We start from the raw sequence: 15,613 nt of genomic DNA on the forward strand, positions 1-15,613 counted from the left end.
AAGTGACTGCATGTTTACATCCACCCGGGTCACGCTTCACGTATGGTATTGGCACATGCCTGTGTTCACCGAGCCACCGTGCAGGCCTCCGAATGCTCGGGCACCTCTTTGTTGTGTGTGTGTGTGTGTGTGTGTGTGTGTGTGTGTGTGTGTGTGTGTGTGTGTGTGTGTGTGTGTTTGTTTTATTTCCCATGTTGCCTGACGTGCGGTTGACTGATAGCATTCAGAGCACTGACAGATCCAGGTGCGTGACTATCTCGTATCCCGGGGGGGGGTTTAGAATCTGTGTGTGTGTGTGTGTGTGTGTGTGTGTGTGTGTGTGTGTGTGTGTGTGTGTGTGTGTGTGTGTGTGTGTGTGTGTGTGTGTGTGTGTGTGTGTGTGTGTGTGTGTGTGTGTGTGTGTGTGTGTGTGTGTGTGTGTGTGTGTGTGTGTGTGTGTGTATGCCGGGAGGTTGTAAGGTGTTTGACCCTCTCTTATCTCCAGCACCCCAGCGTGTTTGTTTTCACAGCTACAGCACAACCTCAGTGCTGACGTCATGTGACCCTGGGCAGTATTTTTCATATAAACCACACAGACACACACAGACACACACACACACACACACACACACACCAGTGCAGGTTACCAACCATCCACCCACTGCCAGGAACAGATAATAAACACATGACATTATTGATTCCATAACCCAGTAATATTAGATTGTTTTGTTTTCCAACAGCATCCAAACCACAGAACATGGATATGAGCATCACAAAGGTGGCACCAAATGTAACCAGTGGGAATACATTTTCCATTTTTACTGATCTGTTCATTAAATCAATTAAACGATTAGTCGACAACATCGTATGAGTGCTAGTCGACTCAGATTTCCTTCGGTCATGACTGGTCTGGCGGCGTTACGAATAGACAACACGAAAACATGCTCTACTCTGCCGCGAGTATTCTATGTAAAGGGCTCTGTTTGAGTATTCATGACAAAGCGGTTCCAAAACTATATTAACGTGCCCTGCAGTGTGTAAAGGCTTTAGGGGTACCCAGTCACGTTTAGCAGGGAATTATTGTGGAGCACTTAGCAAGTGTGTCAACCTCCCAGCTTCCATCCCTCCCTCCTCAAACGCCACCTCCACCTTCCCCCTCCACCTTCCCCCTCCCCTCCGCTGGAATGCTTTCCCTCTCCACCAGATATTTAGTGGTGGTTTTGCCGGAAACCCAGGGAAGCTTTGCTGGGCAGTCGTCACAGGAATAGTCACCGGAGCTTTACATTTAGGTGCGGTGAGGTCGTTTTCATGTCCGTGCCAAAACAAGATGAAGGCATGTTAACGAGAGGTTATCTTCAATGCCTTTGACTTCACCTTTCAGATAAATATGGTCAGAATGTTACACATCAGTTACTTGGATGCTGAAGGGGTTGCGCTCCTGCACATATGTCGTTACACATCTTTGTTCCTAGTTTTTTATTTCATATTTTTGGTTTGCTGTGGTGTTTTTCTTGTCTTAGTTGTGACCGATCGCTCAGACCCAGGTTATAAATTTGACCGGATCCTATTCTTGGAATGGACCTGGACTCAACGAGGTGGTCTTGACTTCATCTCCACTGATCGCTTTGCAGTCTGGCCTGCCACGTATTCTGAAATATTAAACAAAGACAAAAGTTGAGCAATTCAGCAACACAGCGCGATCATTTCATCTCCTTTTTGTCAACATCTTCCCATCAGTGAAATCCGCTCCAGTCTTCGTCTCACCCCGCTCCCTCCACATTCCAACCGTGACACAGTTGGCGTCCTACTATTTTTAGAGAAGCGGTTGGCCCCGTTAGCCAAACATAAGGATGCTGACCTCCCCAACGCCATGTGAGGATGGAAGTGAACTTGAGATCTGCTTTGTCACTGTTGACTTTGGAAACGAGGAACCTTCCAGCGGTGGCCTCATCACTTGCAGATAGCGGAGACATTTTGCAGCGTAGGATCCAGAACCTCCAGAACAACCTGCGGGAAGTGAGATGGTTTTCTTAAGACCTCTCTGAGGTTTTGGCGTGAGCTCGTTTCGTCTCTGCAAACCCCGTCTCTCCCCGGGTAGGGAGCCTCGTCAGAGATGGGTTTCCCGACAGATCCAGGCGAGGTTGGACGCCTGCCAAGTGCGCTCCGGTTCGTGCTGCTCGGCAGGCAGCGGCAGCAGAAGTCGAGGTTGGACTTGCGCCATTCATTCACGTGGTATCCTGTTGTTTTAGGCTTGTCATGATTGCTCCTGGTGCATGATTGAAAACATGCTGGAGCAGCCGGTGCTATTCTGGGGCCGGGGCAAGCAGCGTCCCTATTAAGGCAATTGACTGTCAGAGGCGTTGAGGCGGTATGAAAGTGAGTAGAAGAGGAAGCAGCTGCGTGTAAAGTAATCATGTCGCACTTTTAAGAACTTTTTACATTGACCTTTTTGTACAAGTCAAACTCAAAACAAAAAAGGGGAGTTAAACAGAAGGCCTCATGGAGGGAGTTACATTTGAGCTGTTGTGAGTTTTGTGGTAAGGACACATTTGTGAGACGAGCCCTGTGTTTTTTGGTTTCCACTCGCCTGCTCTTTTTTATTAAACGATGCCGTGTTAAAAAGTTCCGGTTTGCCGTGACACTGCAATGTGCCCCTCTGATTCCAGCACATCTCCTCGCCTCCCTAACCTGAACCAGATGGAGCCTTTCCATATAAAACTTTCACTCCCTTTTATGTAAAAGGAGGAAAAATAAAAACCTGCTACATGTCATATTGTGTCCGGTTAATGCAGTCCAAATGCAGTACTGTCTCATCTGTCTCTCACCAACCAACAAAGCGCTTGATAGAAAACATGTAGTTTCCAATGCCGTTGTACAGCTGTAGTCTTTGAAGAAATCCTCACTCACGGATTTCTATCTGCGCTGCATTAACTCTGCTGTCCTTTCTGTAATATCAAAAACTGGAACACAAAAGTCTTGCTGAAACCATCTGAGAAATAAAAAAAATAAAAAGCTTGGATAGACTTGATATTGATGATATCTGAATGGCCAGAGGAGAATGCTGTGGTTTTGATGTTTGTGAGTGATGCTGTCAGCCTCTTGTTCTCCACATCAGTGATATACATTGGACACTAATGCAAACTCTGTTTCTTGTTATAGAAAAGCAGCTTAAAGCCAGCTTTGTGGGCAGCAGCTGCTCTGTTCCTCGTGCTTCACCATTTCCACTTTGCTTACTTCAGTCAAGATTATTTACGTACTTTTACCAACCGTTATTAATATATTAACTTGAGATTCAATTATCTGAAGACGCCTTCATCCATAATGGCAGCATTTAGCCAATTTAGTTCCACTTAACCACTCAAAACATTAAGCATATTCTATTAATGCATGAGGGTTGTACCACTGAGCATATGCCAGCTATACACATTCTGACAAACCCAATCCAATGTAGGAAAAGCTACATACAGTAAGCAATAACATACAGCAACCATAGATTTCTAAATGCTCAACTAAGGATTAAGCCCTCTTACTGTTTAAAGAAATTTACCAATTGACTTTTCGCTACTACCAATCAGCTCTGCTGCGTAGACTCTCATGCAATGGTTTTAGATTTTTTTTAATTTCAGTAGATTTGGAGCTCGTCATGGTCAAACTTTGTGTAATTGTGATATTTGTTACCCGGAGAGGTTGGAAGGATATATACGTTTCTAAAACGTTCCGCTTCATGAACTAGCATTAGCACGTCTTATGCTATGCTAGCTAGTGAAGGTATACTGGACGTATACAAATGCTACTTTTGCTTTCGAATGATTGTAACAGTAAATACAGACCTATCCGTTTCACAGGAAAAGTGTTCCTTAAAACCTCTTGAACCCGAGAGGTTAATTTCAATTCATTCAAAATGTATATAATATTTCTTCAGGGACTGCAATTAGTGACAGTGTGGGCTCCATGGTAGCTCTGACAACTTGACGTAGTGGCATCTCAGCTGTACACATGAAAAGTGGAAAAGAGAATGAAAAAGAGAGCTTAAGAGAGAAGCGTATATCCTGCCTATATTCACCTCCACATACCTGGACAACTGCTGTGCAAAGTTGACGCGATTGTCAGATTGTAGCTCTCAGAAAGTTGTCAGTCGCAAACCTAGCGGGGCCTGCTTTGGTCCTTTTAATAAATTGATGAAGACTGTGATTGGTGGTTCACTGTGCATGCAGAGCCTGCATGTCAGTCACTAGAAAACGAATTTATTGGAATAAATTATGTTCCATCAGACAGACTTCTCTTGTAGATTAGTCATGGAAAGTCAGAACCATGCGAGTTTTCCTTTTGAATCATCACAAAAAGTCGTAACATGACGTGTTTGAGTTTATTCCCCTGACTTGACTTTGCCCATCCGTCGATGTGACTGTTGCGCATGCACAAATCGAGTTGTCAGTGCTGAAACGATTCATCATGCAGCCCTACCGCCGGCATTGGAAAGGTGCGGGGGGGCGAGGGTGTTTGAGATACTGTCGCACCGTCTCACAAGTAACTTTGTCACAACTTTGTTTGAAGCATACGGAGGCCAAAACATTACCGAAGGTTTCCAGGGTTCAGGATGCATTAGTGTGTATTGGATCTAGCCACTGCTGCCACATTCCTGTTGAAGTATAAGACTTCTGGCACCTGCTGAAGGGTTACTGATTCATCATTTTAAATACCGAATAACAACACAAAAACAATTAGGTATTTAAGATCACTTAGTGAGGCTATTTTTGTTTAAGTTTCATTGTTTCCGTTCAGGAAGAATACTGTGAGAGAGTAGTGTGAGAGGCTCAGCAGTAGAAACCAGTTGAGCAACTTGCAATCTGGTACTTGATTAACTTTTTTTTCCTTAAGTTCTTTCTCACAAAGAGCTTCCAACTTTCATTCTACTTTTTTTTTTCTAATTTCACTCCTCAAACCTCTTTTTTTTTGCGATTTCCATATTTTGTATAACTCTTGAGTTTTTTTTTCCCCCTCTCACTTTTCCACTGTTTCTTTCATCAAAGGAAGGGGAAGCTCCAGATGTAGACGGTGAGAGTGCGTCTATTTCTAGTGTTCAGAGAGAGAGAGAGAGAGAGAGAGAGAGAGAGAGAGAGAGAGAGAGCTGTTTTGACAGACACACACTCAGCCAGGTCTGAGCAATCAGGGTTTTGCCAGTGGTGGTTGTACCTTCCAGAAGAGTTCACGCCCCCTTGAACTGTTTTGGCTGACTTTGTGGTACACTTCTGAAAGAGAGAGAGAGAGAGAGAGAGTAAGGAGAGGGAGGAGTGCTGCTTGTGGGAGGAGAAGGAGGAGGGAGTGAACTGGAGGAAGGAGAAGCTCTCTCAGTTTCTGCGAGTCCTGCTCGCTGTAGGCAACAGAATGAGCACAGTTGCTCTCCTCTCAGTCTGAGAGGCGACTGCTGTATTTTTTTTTTTTCCTTTTTCTTTTCTTTTTTTTAGTTTTTCCTTCCTCTCCTGTGAAGACATCAGAAGGAGTCACAACAGAATTGTCTCCCCTTTTCCTCGCCGTACTTTTTCGGACCCACTCCTGTGTAGTTATTTCTGTGCCCGGGGGGGTGGAGGGGGGAGAGCACCATGCCAGTGGTCGGCGTCGCCTCCAAGCTCAGGCAACCCTCCACGGTGGGCAGCAAGCCGGTGCATAACGCACTCCCCATCCCCAGCGCGGTCAGGGCGGCCGCCTCACAGGGCTACGCTGTCCGGCAGCAGGAGCTCGGGGCGGGCGAGGGCGCCCCGGGGCTCTCCTGCCAGCTGTCCATCAAGTCCGGGTACCAGAGGACAACTGAGGGGAGGTCCAGAGCAGAGACGGAGGAGAGCAAGATCTGCAAGGTCAGTGGTGGTGTCTCCGCAGGCAGCATGGTGACACTCCGCAGGTGTCTTTCTCTTTCTCTCAGTATCTGTCACGCTCTCCTTTCCCATCTTGGTCTCATCTAAGCAGGTGTAGCTCTGAAGCAGAGCTCAGGCACATGGTGGTGAGTCATGTGTGCTCCGGTGGGATGATGTCGCCGGCTTCTGGTCATCAACTGAGAGGGGAAACCAGATGAGTAATGCATCTCTATCAGTGAGTTGTCTCATCTGGCTGCCCGTTCAGTCGGCACATGATTTACTAATCAGTGTGTTTGTGTGTATTTAAGTATTTAGTCAGGACTATACAGATCCCTACCTGGGAAGTGATGCGTGTCTGCTCTTCTATAGGGAGGGAAACTAATCTACGGGTAATGGGTGCTACCTGAGAAGCCCCAAAGATTAAGGGGAACATGGTCTGAACACACTCTCCCCCCGCTCCTGCTTTTCTCCTCAATCTGTCTCCGATGCTGGGTAATATTTCAGAAAGATCACCGGGGCTGCCGCCTTCACTCCCAGAGTATATTCCTAATATACCCCCAACGGCGAGAAAAAAAGTTACATATGGTTTAATGGACGCACAGAGATCATGAAGTGGTTCACCATACTAAACACAGGCCGTGCCAGAGTCCTTTCCTCCTCGCAGGAAGTTTTGGCTCACTTTCTCAGGCTGCAAGAGAGGAGGCGGGGTTGGCCCCGTCCTCAAGGAAGAAGGAGTTTTCAAAACTCCCCGCCAAATAGTTTCAGCGGTGCCTCGGCCCGTCCCACATCCGCAGCTGTCAGAGCACAAACTGAAACTTTCCTGTTTGGCCGGTTGATCTCTCCTCCGCCTCTCTTTCTACCGTTACAAAACTTCCCGACAAAGAGAAAAAAAAGAAAAATGCAAAGACTCCCTGACCCTGATTCTTTTTCTGGCTTTTGGACTTTTGATACTGTACAAAGCTGCAGCTTTTCCTCGTGACCCAGAGGAAATGTGGGCAGGAGACATCAAAGAGCGGGTCAGCACTCCCCTGCCTCTAAATCCTTCCAGCGTGTCCGTGTCCGAGTCCAATTCGCCTGCAGGGTGACTACGTTCATCATTAACCTGCCGCTGAACTGGCAGCTTCAGCTTGACTTTCAGCTTGTTAACACAACCGGTTTCTTACAAGCCTCTCGCTTGCTCCTTTAAAAGCGGTTCTTAGAGTTGCGTTTTATCTGGGTTTGAAGAGGATGAATGCTGAAGGCTGATTTGACTTGTGTCAGCATCCATCTCCCATCATATCCTCAAAAAGAAACCCTTCATGCAGGCTTCCCCACCCGCTGCTCCTCAACTTGTGTTTGACTTGTTCCTCACTCAAGTTGCTGTGAGGAACTTTTAACTGTTTATAAAATGGTATCAATTTAATACTGATGTCTCTGTGTGACCTCAGAAGTAAACTAGACCATCGGGGAGAAGATTACCCATGTCTATGTAGTTATTCTTGATGCTTGTCATGGTTGAGACCTGGTCCGATTCCGTACAGAATTAGACTTAATCATGCAGGTTCACCAGGACCTCCTTCAGCTCAGGCTCCAACCGCACTCAACCCACCGTCGACAGACCCAGATTCAGCTTCGCCGCCACCTTTGACCTGCAGTCAGAGCTCCAGCGGTAGGTGGGGAGCTTTGCCTCGCTGCTCCACCGGTCCCCGCTACTTTAGGCCCGGGTCATATTACTTTAGGGAAGAGAAGTACGGGAGAACCAGAACCAGGACTGCACATGGCAGACTGTCAGACCCCGCAGTCAAATGTGAGGTTTTCTAAAAGGACTCTGATGCTCGGAAACACTGCCGCTTTTGTCCACAGGGACTGCCAAAATCTACACAATATTAAAGTTCCTTGCAGTAACTTTAACTTCTATCTTCAAGCTGTTCTGTAACAGAAATGCTGTCAGATTTCTGTGGCTCTGACCTTTGCCCTTCGTATTGTGTGGTGGTTTATAAGATTTGCTCTTGCCTTCCTGTTGATAGAGCGCCCGCTAATTTGCCTTAAAATGTCCAATCAGTGCACCGCACTATAGTCCCTGTCCTTGGGAAGCTCGTAGGCAGACAGAACTCCTGCCCCAGCCTGTTGGTGTGGGTGAGGAATGGGTGGTATGGAGGGGGTAATTAGTCTGTCTAATTGTGTTGTGTAGTCCCTTAAGAGCTTAACTATCCAGGCTTTCAGAGGGGGGAGAAAAAAAGGGAGAGACGGTGGAGTGAACGCTGTCATTACTCCTTCACATTCACCAACACTCCTTGTTTAATTTGGAGCACTATTATCAAGCGGGATCAAGCCTAGGACTGTGTGTGTGTGTGTGTGTGCAGTGCTTGACTGCATGCTTGTTTGTGCATATGCAAGCCCCCATGTAAATACAATAGTCAGCATGTGTTGGCTTGTTTGCCCGAGGTTAAACTTATCCTAACCTGGGTGGTGTTTGCCAAAGCAGGAACGTTTTTTTTCCCTCTATTTCAAGAACGCAGTGTGTTGGTGGAAAATTCCTCCTGTCTGGTCAACAAAGAGGTTCAGAGTATTTGACCCACGACACATTTATTTATTCATTACGTCTGCTATTTTATCGTGGCTGTCGTGCAGAACGACGTGCGGTCAGCGTAATAGCAAAATAGATTGAAACTCCTAGATTACCTGCGTTATAAGCAGCCAGAAGTGCAAGAATCAGCACCACAGTTACCCCGGACATTATTCCTGTGCAAGCAGAATGATCACGGCACGAGAGCAAGCGAAAATAAATAAGAGGGTTAAGCGCTAAGCGGAGAGGAAGAAGGGATTTGTTTTTCCTTTGGTGTGGTGTTTGCAGAAGACAGCAGGCCCGATGTTGTTTTGAGACAAGGAGGAAGTCCAGAAGAATCCCGTACACGTGAAAGACAAGCTCAAATTTGATCTGCAGCCTCCCGCCCCCGACATATTTGGAATGAGAGGTTTCACATTTAACAGATGTAGCCGTGGTGGAAGACCGCTGCTCTCGGGCTCCATCTGCAAAAGAGCCACAGAGCCGATGCAGGTGTGCTGTTTAAAGGGCAACGCTAAGCCTCCCAGACGGGACTCATTTCGGACAGCGTTCAGAATTAGCTGCAGCTAATCTCAGCTGTATTAGTCCAGTCTGCATGTGTTGTGTGATAGATAATCCCTCAGCTCTTCTCCACCACTGACTGCGCCCACTTTCACAGGAGTGTCGGCGAGTCGCGTCTGCATGTGTGTGTTTCTCTCTGTGCACAGGTGTTTGTCTGAGTTGTCGTGGATACCGCGGGGCTTTACAGAAACACGGCTGTCGGGTTTTTCAACATCGAAACATGCAGCGTGGCCATCTGCATATTGCCTTTTGACTGCATTTGCTTAATTTTACGAGTTAAATTTAAATCGCAACACCTGCCCTCTTCCTGGGCCCCCCCCCCCGGTCTTAATCCATCTACGGCTCCAGGGCTGTAGAGCACTCCCACTCCCCCCTGCACCCTGGAGACGAGGACACGGTGAGACGTCTGCTCTTCCTGTCGTACTCTCCGCTGACAGCCTCTGGCGCCGCGGGATGACGAGCTGGAATAAAGAGCTCATCTGAGTCGACCGGGTGTTGATGAAGTGTGGAGTTATCTTGAGCATCGAGAGTTTTTGGGCTGGTGTCCAAATCACACAGCCCCGGGACTTATTTAGTGAGTCTCTTATGTGGTGGAACTGAAAATTGTGTCACTTCTTTCGATTAGATCTACAGCATGGCAGAAATGATGTTGATTGGATCCATCTCTGTTCATCCTTGAAACACTGCGTGGGTGCGCGGATGGGATTCATCCTCATTTTGCTTCCCAGCAAATGATTTGAGTGAAATGTGTTTAATAACTCTGCTGCACATAGAAAGTAATGACGTACCTGTGACGAGCTCGCTCCTCTGATCTCAGCCTGTTTTTGGTCTTGACCCTGAGAATGCAGCCAATTACTGAATCTAGCTCATTAGTGTGAAGAAAACTTGGTTATTTCAGCTTCCAAATGCCAATTAGTTTAGCATTTAGAGTTACCACATAGTGCCCTTTTTTATCGCACACTTACTCGCTCCATTCCCAGGTGCAAAAATGTTTAAGAGACTCAAGTTGTGCCTTCCTTTTACAGGTCTCATAACCCTTTTCTTTTTAAAAACATAAGAGTGTTATGTTAAAAATACAATTGCTGTGCAATTGCATAGCCACAGTAGAAGTGATTGGGTGCAGTAAAAATGCACGAATGGGGTTATTTACAATAGCAGTACCTCCTGTAAATCCTTAGTTATCTTCCTCTGCTGTCAGTCTACACTGACAGGCCCCCTCTTGTGTCAACAGAACAGAGTCATGCTGTATATGGTGAACGTGTCTTTATCTCAGAAATGCAGCTCACTGTATACACCAGCCCGAGACCGTCGCAGCCTGCTACTATGGCCGGCCTCTGCTGTCAGTGAAATGTTATCCCGGAATGTTGTTCCTCAAGAATAAGTACACAAGTGTTTGCCGGAAGTGCGGACGAGAGCCAGACACACTCGCTCACTTAGAGAACAAAAAACATCCTGTCATGTGTGTGTGTGTGTGCGTGTGCACACTGAGGAGAATAATCAGGATGTGTCTTTGCATATTTTCTCTTGTTTGGTGCATCTGCCGCTCATGGGTGGGTTCAAAGTAGTAAAGTGAGGCGGAGTGCCCCAGGGAGCGATGTCGGGGTCCAGTGAGTTTGAGTGAGCGAGTAGAATGTAAACAAACCTCTGCCTCTTTCTCTGGGTGGGCCTGCCACTGTCTGTTTCTCTTGTCCTCTTTCTCGCTCCTTTTCTGTTCTTTTTTTTTTTTTGTATCGCACCCACAATGTTTTCTTCCGTTTTTCTGCCCGTTGTCTGCACGCAAAGCTGTCATGAATGATTGCTAACTCTCCAAAAAGCAAACAAGCTCTTTGCTGGGTAATTGTAGAGTGATATCTTCCTCACTGATTCAGGTTATATGTTATAACACATAAACATACAGCACACATAAACATACGTAGACATGCACCACTTGATCATACCATCCATGGAGCCTGTAATATGTACATCCCTAATGCATGTTGTACATACAACTAAACAGCTTTCATATGCTCATATGCATGGGAAACATTTGTACTAAGTACTGCCATCACAGTCACATACGAACATTTTTGTTTATTAGCTCCAGTACAGTGACATCTGCTGTCAACATTTGTAGTGATGTAAAGGAGGACTTTGAATAGGAAACATATTTCACCATGATGGTTTTTTTGTCCAGCACATCGCCAGTCGAAGAGCTCTCCCTCCGTCTTTTCTTGCTCTCACTCTTCTCCACTCGAGACGCCGCTGAAACAACAGAGAGAACAGAGGGAAGCGAGAGGGGGCCAACTTGTTCCAGCCGAGGGAGGGGGTCGGATGTGTTGGGCCTTGGGGGGGTGTCTGAATGAGTGTCCTAGTCATGGGTGGTCTGACTCGCCGTGTGCCGGACTCCATATCTGGAAGATACGGCGTCGTCGTGAGGGTGAATGTGAACGCTAACGAGCGGGAGGAGCGCTGCTATGTTTGCACGTCAGCGAGGCCGGCGGTTGAATCTTTGAAACACAGTGCAGCGGGACAGGAGCGGTCGTTAGGCTCTCATTGATTCTAAATTGCATTCTTTAAAAAGGGAACCACAACTTCTTGAACTTAAGTATAGAATGACATGAGAGTTGGCCTGTGAATTGCCTTGGTTGAAACCGCTGACAAGAGAAAGGACGCAGGCCTGGTTTGTTACTGCAGTTTCTGTGACGCTCTCCGTGCTGTCCCTGCAACTTTAGTAGCGTTAGCAGGACGAAGGTCAACGCTCTGTGGTCTGTTCAGCCAATCAGAGATAATGTGTTAACATGGGAGTCCACCCCAGCTCTTGGCCTCATCCAAGTTGGAAACATGGCAGTGATTTTTGGTCCAACACATGATTTTTCAACCGTAAGATTATCAAATAGAAAAAATACATATATCACAGCTGAATCACTACCACAAAGGGGATTCGCTCACATGTTTCACACTTCTGCATAATTCCCCACACTGCTGAGATTCCTTAATGAACCCCCGGGGTCGGAATAATGCAAGACAATATTATGCTTTCCAACACTCTCCGTCTCCCCGTGCGTTTTGTCTCACACAGTATTTCATTGCCTTTTCGTGCGGCGGGGAGTCTGCTGTGGGCCGCCGTGTTTAAATCTTGGAGTGAGAACACACATAGCGGCTGGTGTTTACAGTACAGCCACACCGGTTAAAAATACCCTCCCCTGGAAGTACAGTCACAGAGTTCGCTCCACAACACCAAGAGAAGTGAGACAAGCACCCGAGCACAGCAGTGAAACCTTTTTTAGGTAGATGGCCGAGGCTTCCTTCTTGTTTACCAGAGAATCGATAAAAATAAAGCCTTTCTTTATTAATGGGAGTTTTGTATAAATCAAAAGATGACCCATTCTGACCCTTGAATTACGGAGGCAGGACAGTGTGGGCCTGTGTGGAAGACAGTTACTCTGGTGCGGCACTGTGCACACACTCGCTCCAGGCCCTCTGCTAGTTCAAAGGTAGGCTCGCTAAATGATCCAAGACGGACGGGGCGCTCGTTTGTAGTTTAATGCCGTAAAAGAAGAAACGTGGGGAAGTGAAAGGAGCGCGTACTGGAGACGGAGACACACATTTTACACGATGTATGTTACGTCTATCTGATCTTGTTGTTTAAGTGAATAAACTGTAATTTTCTTTGTGCGGAACACTTTTCCCACTTGATGCTCACATATGAGGTTACTACAAGGTCATGCTTTTCATCGCCGTGCGGTGGCAGATCATCTTTACCTCCACCTCAGATTTCCCCTCCGTTTGTCTCTCTTCAGCTGTCTGTCAGCAGTCTCTCTGTCTGCTGTGTTTTCTTAGCGTCCTCTCCTCTCTGTCCTTTATCCTCCCTCAATCCCTTCTTTTCACATCTTCCCGGCACTTGTTTCTTTTTTTTTCCACACCCCGTCTCCTGTCACCGTCTCTCTGCTCTTTCCCATTCCCAGCATTCCTCTCGGAGTCCTCCTTTTTCTGTCCCTCCTCGCTGGTGTTTTTCTCTTACTCTGCTACCTCCAAATCACTTACTGGTATTTTCCTTTCACCCCCCCCTCCCTTTTTTTTTCTTTGTCATATTCTTTTCTTTTTTTTTCACCCTCCCCCGATCATCTTTTCCTCCACCTTTCTATCCTTTCCTCTGTGATACTTTTAATGCAAAAAGCAGCAGGAGACAGTTAACACACACCTGGCCCAGTTCTGTCTCTCCAGCTGTCACAGATAACCTTTCCTTAGCTGAACCAATAGGTCACTCTCCTCTCCTCTCCTCTCCTCTCCTCTCCTCTCCTCAAACCCTTGTTATACGTCTCTCTCTGTGCAGCATGTCTAGCGCTGACCCAGGCAGCAGCAGGGAAACATCTGGGAGAGACAACAACAACAAGCATGGACGGAGAGCAAACACCCGAACACATCCCGTAGCACATGCTAACATGTGCCCTGGCTCTGCGGATGTGTTGTTTTTAGGCATGCACGGAGAATGATTGCTGGTGTTATGAGTCAAGCGAGCGGTCTCTGTGGTATTGACTCACGGCTCACACAGCGGCTGCGGTAGATCACCGACTATCAACACGGTTACTGTGTTTCTTGGCTCTTCAGAGGCACCTGGGGTGAAGAGCGGCGCTCCGGACGGGGAGTAACGGTGACTATATGGACATGCAGTGAAATGCACAGGCTAAGAGTGAGCCCATTGTATGGGCTAAAGGAGCAGGGCCGATTTTAACCCAGTATTTATGTATTAAGCATTGTTGTTGTTTCCTGCTGTCGTAAACGAATCGGAGTAAACAACTCATGAAGCAAGCTCAGCACAGAATGTGCTGCTGGTCATAGAAAGAGAAAGTTGAGTTGAGCTGCCTATATGCACCAAAATAAAACATAATACAACACAAATGGTCATATATAAATAAATATTCTCTAATAAATATTATTAATGTTTTTTATTTTGATTACATTCTGTAAATAATATTGGCTTTATGAAATACTAAGAATAATATAGGGAATAACAGCTACTTGATCAGCATGAATAGGATCGGATGGGGTGTAGCATAGTTCTTTACCTCTGTGTATTACAGTATCATAACCATCATAACCACATCCTTCAAAGACACTAAAACCTTGGTTTCAAATCTCGTACATTTCTTTGTGACGTTAACTGTTAATAAGCAACAACCGAAAAAATGTAACACTCAAATGCTTGGATAGTTGTATTTAGCTGGCGAGGGCATCAGCTGAACATGTTCATATGTTTGCTAGTTTGAAACCCAAAACGTCATCTCCATTTGCTCCAGTAAAAAGTGTGGTTTGCGTTGGTAGTTCCCAGGTGTGAATGTTTGTTAAAAACAGCATCAATCATCCAGCAATGGGCCATATTTGCGGGTCGACTGTTGGTTGTTTTTGATAAATAAATAGGAAACACAAACCGACCCGCAGACGCAGATGGCTTGATGAAAAAGCTGGCTCTAGTGGGACTCTGGGTGGTGGTTCATTGCTGTACCCTCCCTTGGCGCGACCTTTTACAGGGTGCTTAACAGAGCGAGCACACATGTTTTTTTGGAGCGGTTAGCCCTCACATTTAGACTCATCATTACTCTCAACCAGCATCTATGCTCTCATTATTTTTCCACTTTTCTTTTCAATCCAGACATGTCAGTTTCTTTCAATTTTCTGCATTTTGTCTCTGCAGGGCGTATGTAAGAGCCAATAGAATGCCAAATGGAAATTGTTATGGTTCCTCATATATTTCTGTATGTTTAATCTGAGCAGCAGCAGCAAGCTGTAAGGGGATTTGGTGAAAGTGTTGGTTCAAATTGCCTTGAAAGTCACATATGTGGATGCTGGTAGGTGGCCCAGTTGGATCAAAACCCTGACCCTCACAGTGGATTTAAGTCATCTTAGAAAAGGTCATATCATCTGCTGCAGGTGGTAAATTAAGTCAGGAGAAAAAAGAAGACACATCTTTAAAGGCTTAACAAAGCACCCCAAAAAAACGCATTGGGAATCATCCTTTGGCACAGCTTGTTTTTAATGTGAATACAACTTTTTAGCTCTATTAGTTTTAGGAACTATTTCCTAGTCTGAATATAGAATGTGGTTATGGCGGAATGTTTGGAGACCCAGGAGATTATATTTCCGAAATGCAAGGCAGATGTCAACTGGCCTTTTCTAGTGTTAACCTGGCAGTGTTGGTGCGACGCTGGACACACTGAGACATGGCTCTCGGAGGTTTACAGTAGCGGAAACATCGTGCAGGTCCAATGTAGTCATGAGCTCATAGGCTGACGCAGTGGTGCGTGACCCCTCCAGCCTTCTGGGCCGTCTGCAGAGCAGCGTGGCAGCATTTGATGTGTCCGTGGCCTTTTGGTGGCGGTAAATCGAGTGTGAAACTGCATGTTGCGAAGCTGCAACTGGAGCCTTGTGGGTGCCTGCCTGTCTCTGCGCGTCTGCGTCAATAAAAAACGGAATGAAACGAAATGAGGTCTTTTACAGTAATATAAATTACAAAGCAGTTTTTCACTGCTTAGAGGCTCGGTGGTTTAGTTTTTCAACGAAGCTGTCTGACAGCAAGAAGAACTTGGCCCTGATTCCTGGCCCTGTTTCTTTCTTTATGTGGTTTTCGTGTTCACACCGTGAACAAGTGTGTTGCCTCCCACGGTTTATAGACATGTAAGTTAAGTGCATTGGAGAGTCTCAA

General features: G+C 46.2%; 1 protein-coding gene across 1 annotated transcript in view; it reads left to right on the forward strand.

Annotated features, from left to right (window-relative positions):
* Positions 1-5,579: 5,579 nt before the first annotated feature.
* nav3 (neuron navigator 3) overlaps positions 5,580-15,613 on the forward strand; it is a gene marked incomplete at its 5' end in the record, with an annotated part of 173,251 nt that continues 163,217 nt past the window's right edge. Inside the window, one exon of the mRNA XM_079183853.1 lies at positions 5,580-5,831. Within this exon, the coding sequence (XP_079039979.1) occupies positions 5,580-5,831 (252 nt within the window). The remainder of the gene's footprint in view (positions 5,832-15,613) is intronic.

Source organism: Pholis gunnellus (genome assembly GCF_910591455.1).
Source record: "Pholis gunnellus genome assembly, chromosome: 22".
NCBI lineage: Eukaryota > Metazoa > Chordata > Actinopteri > Perciformes > Pholidae > Pholis > Pholis gunnellus.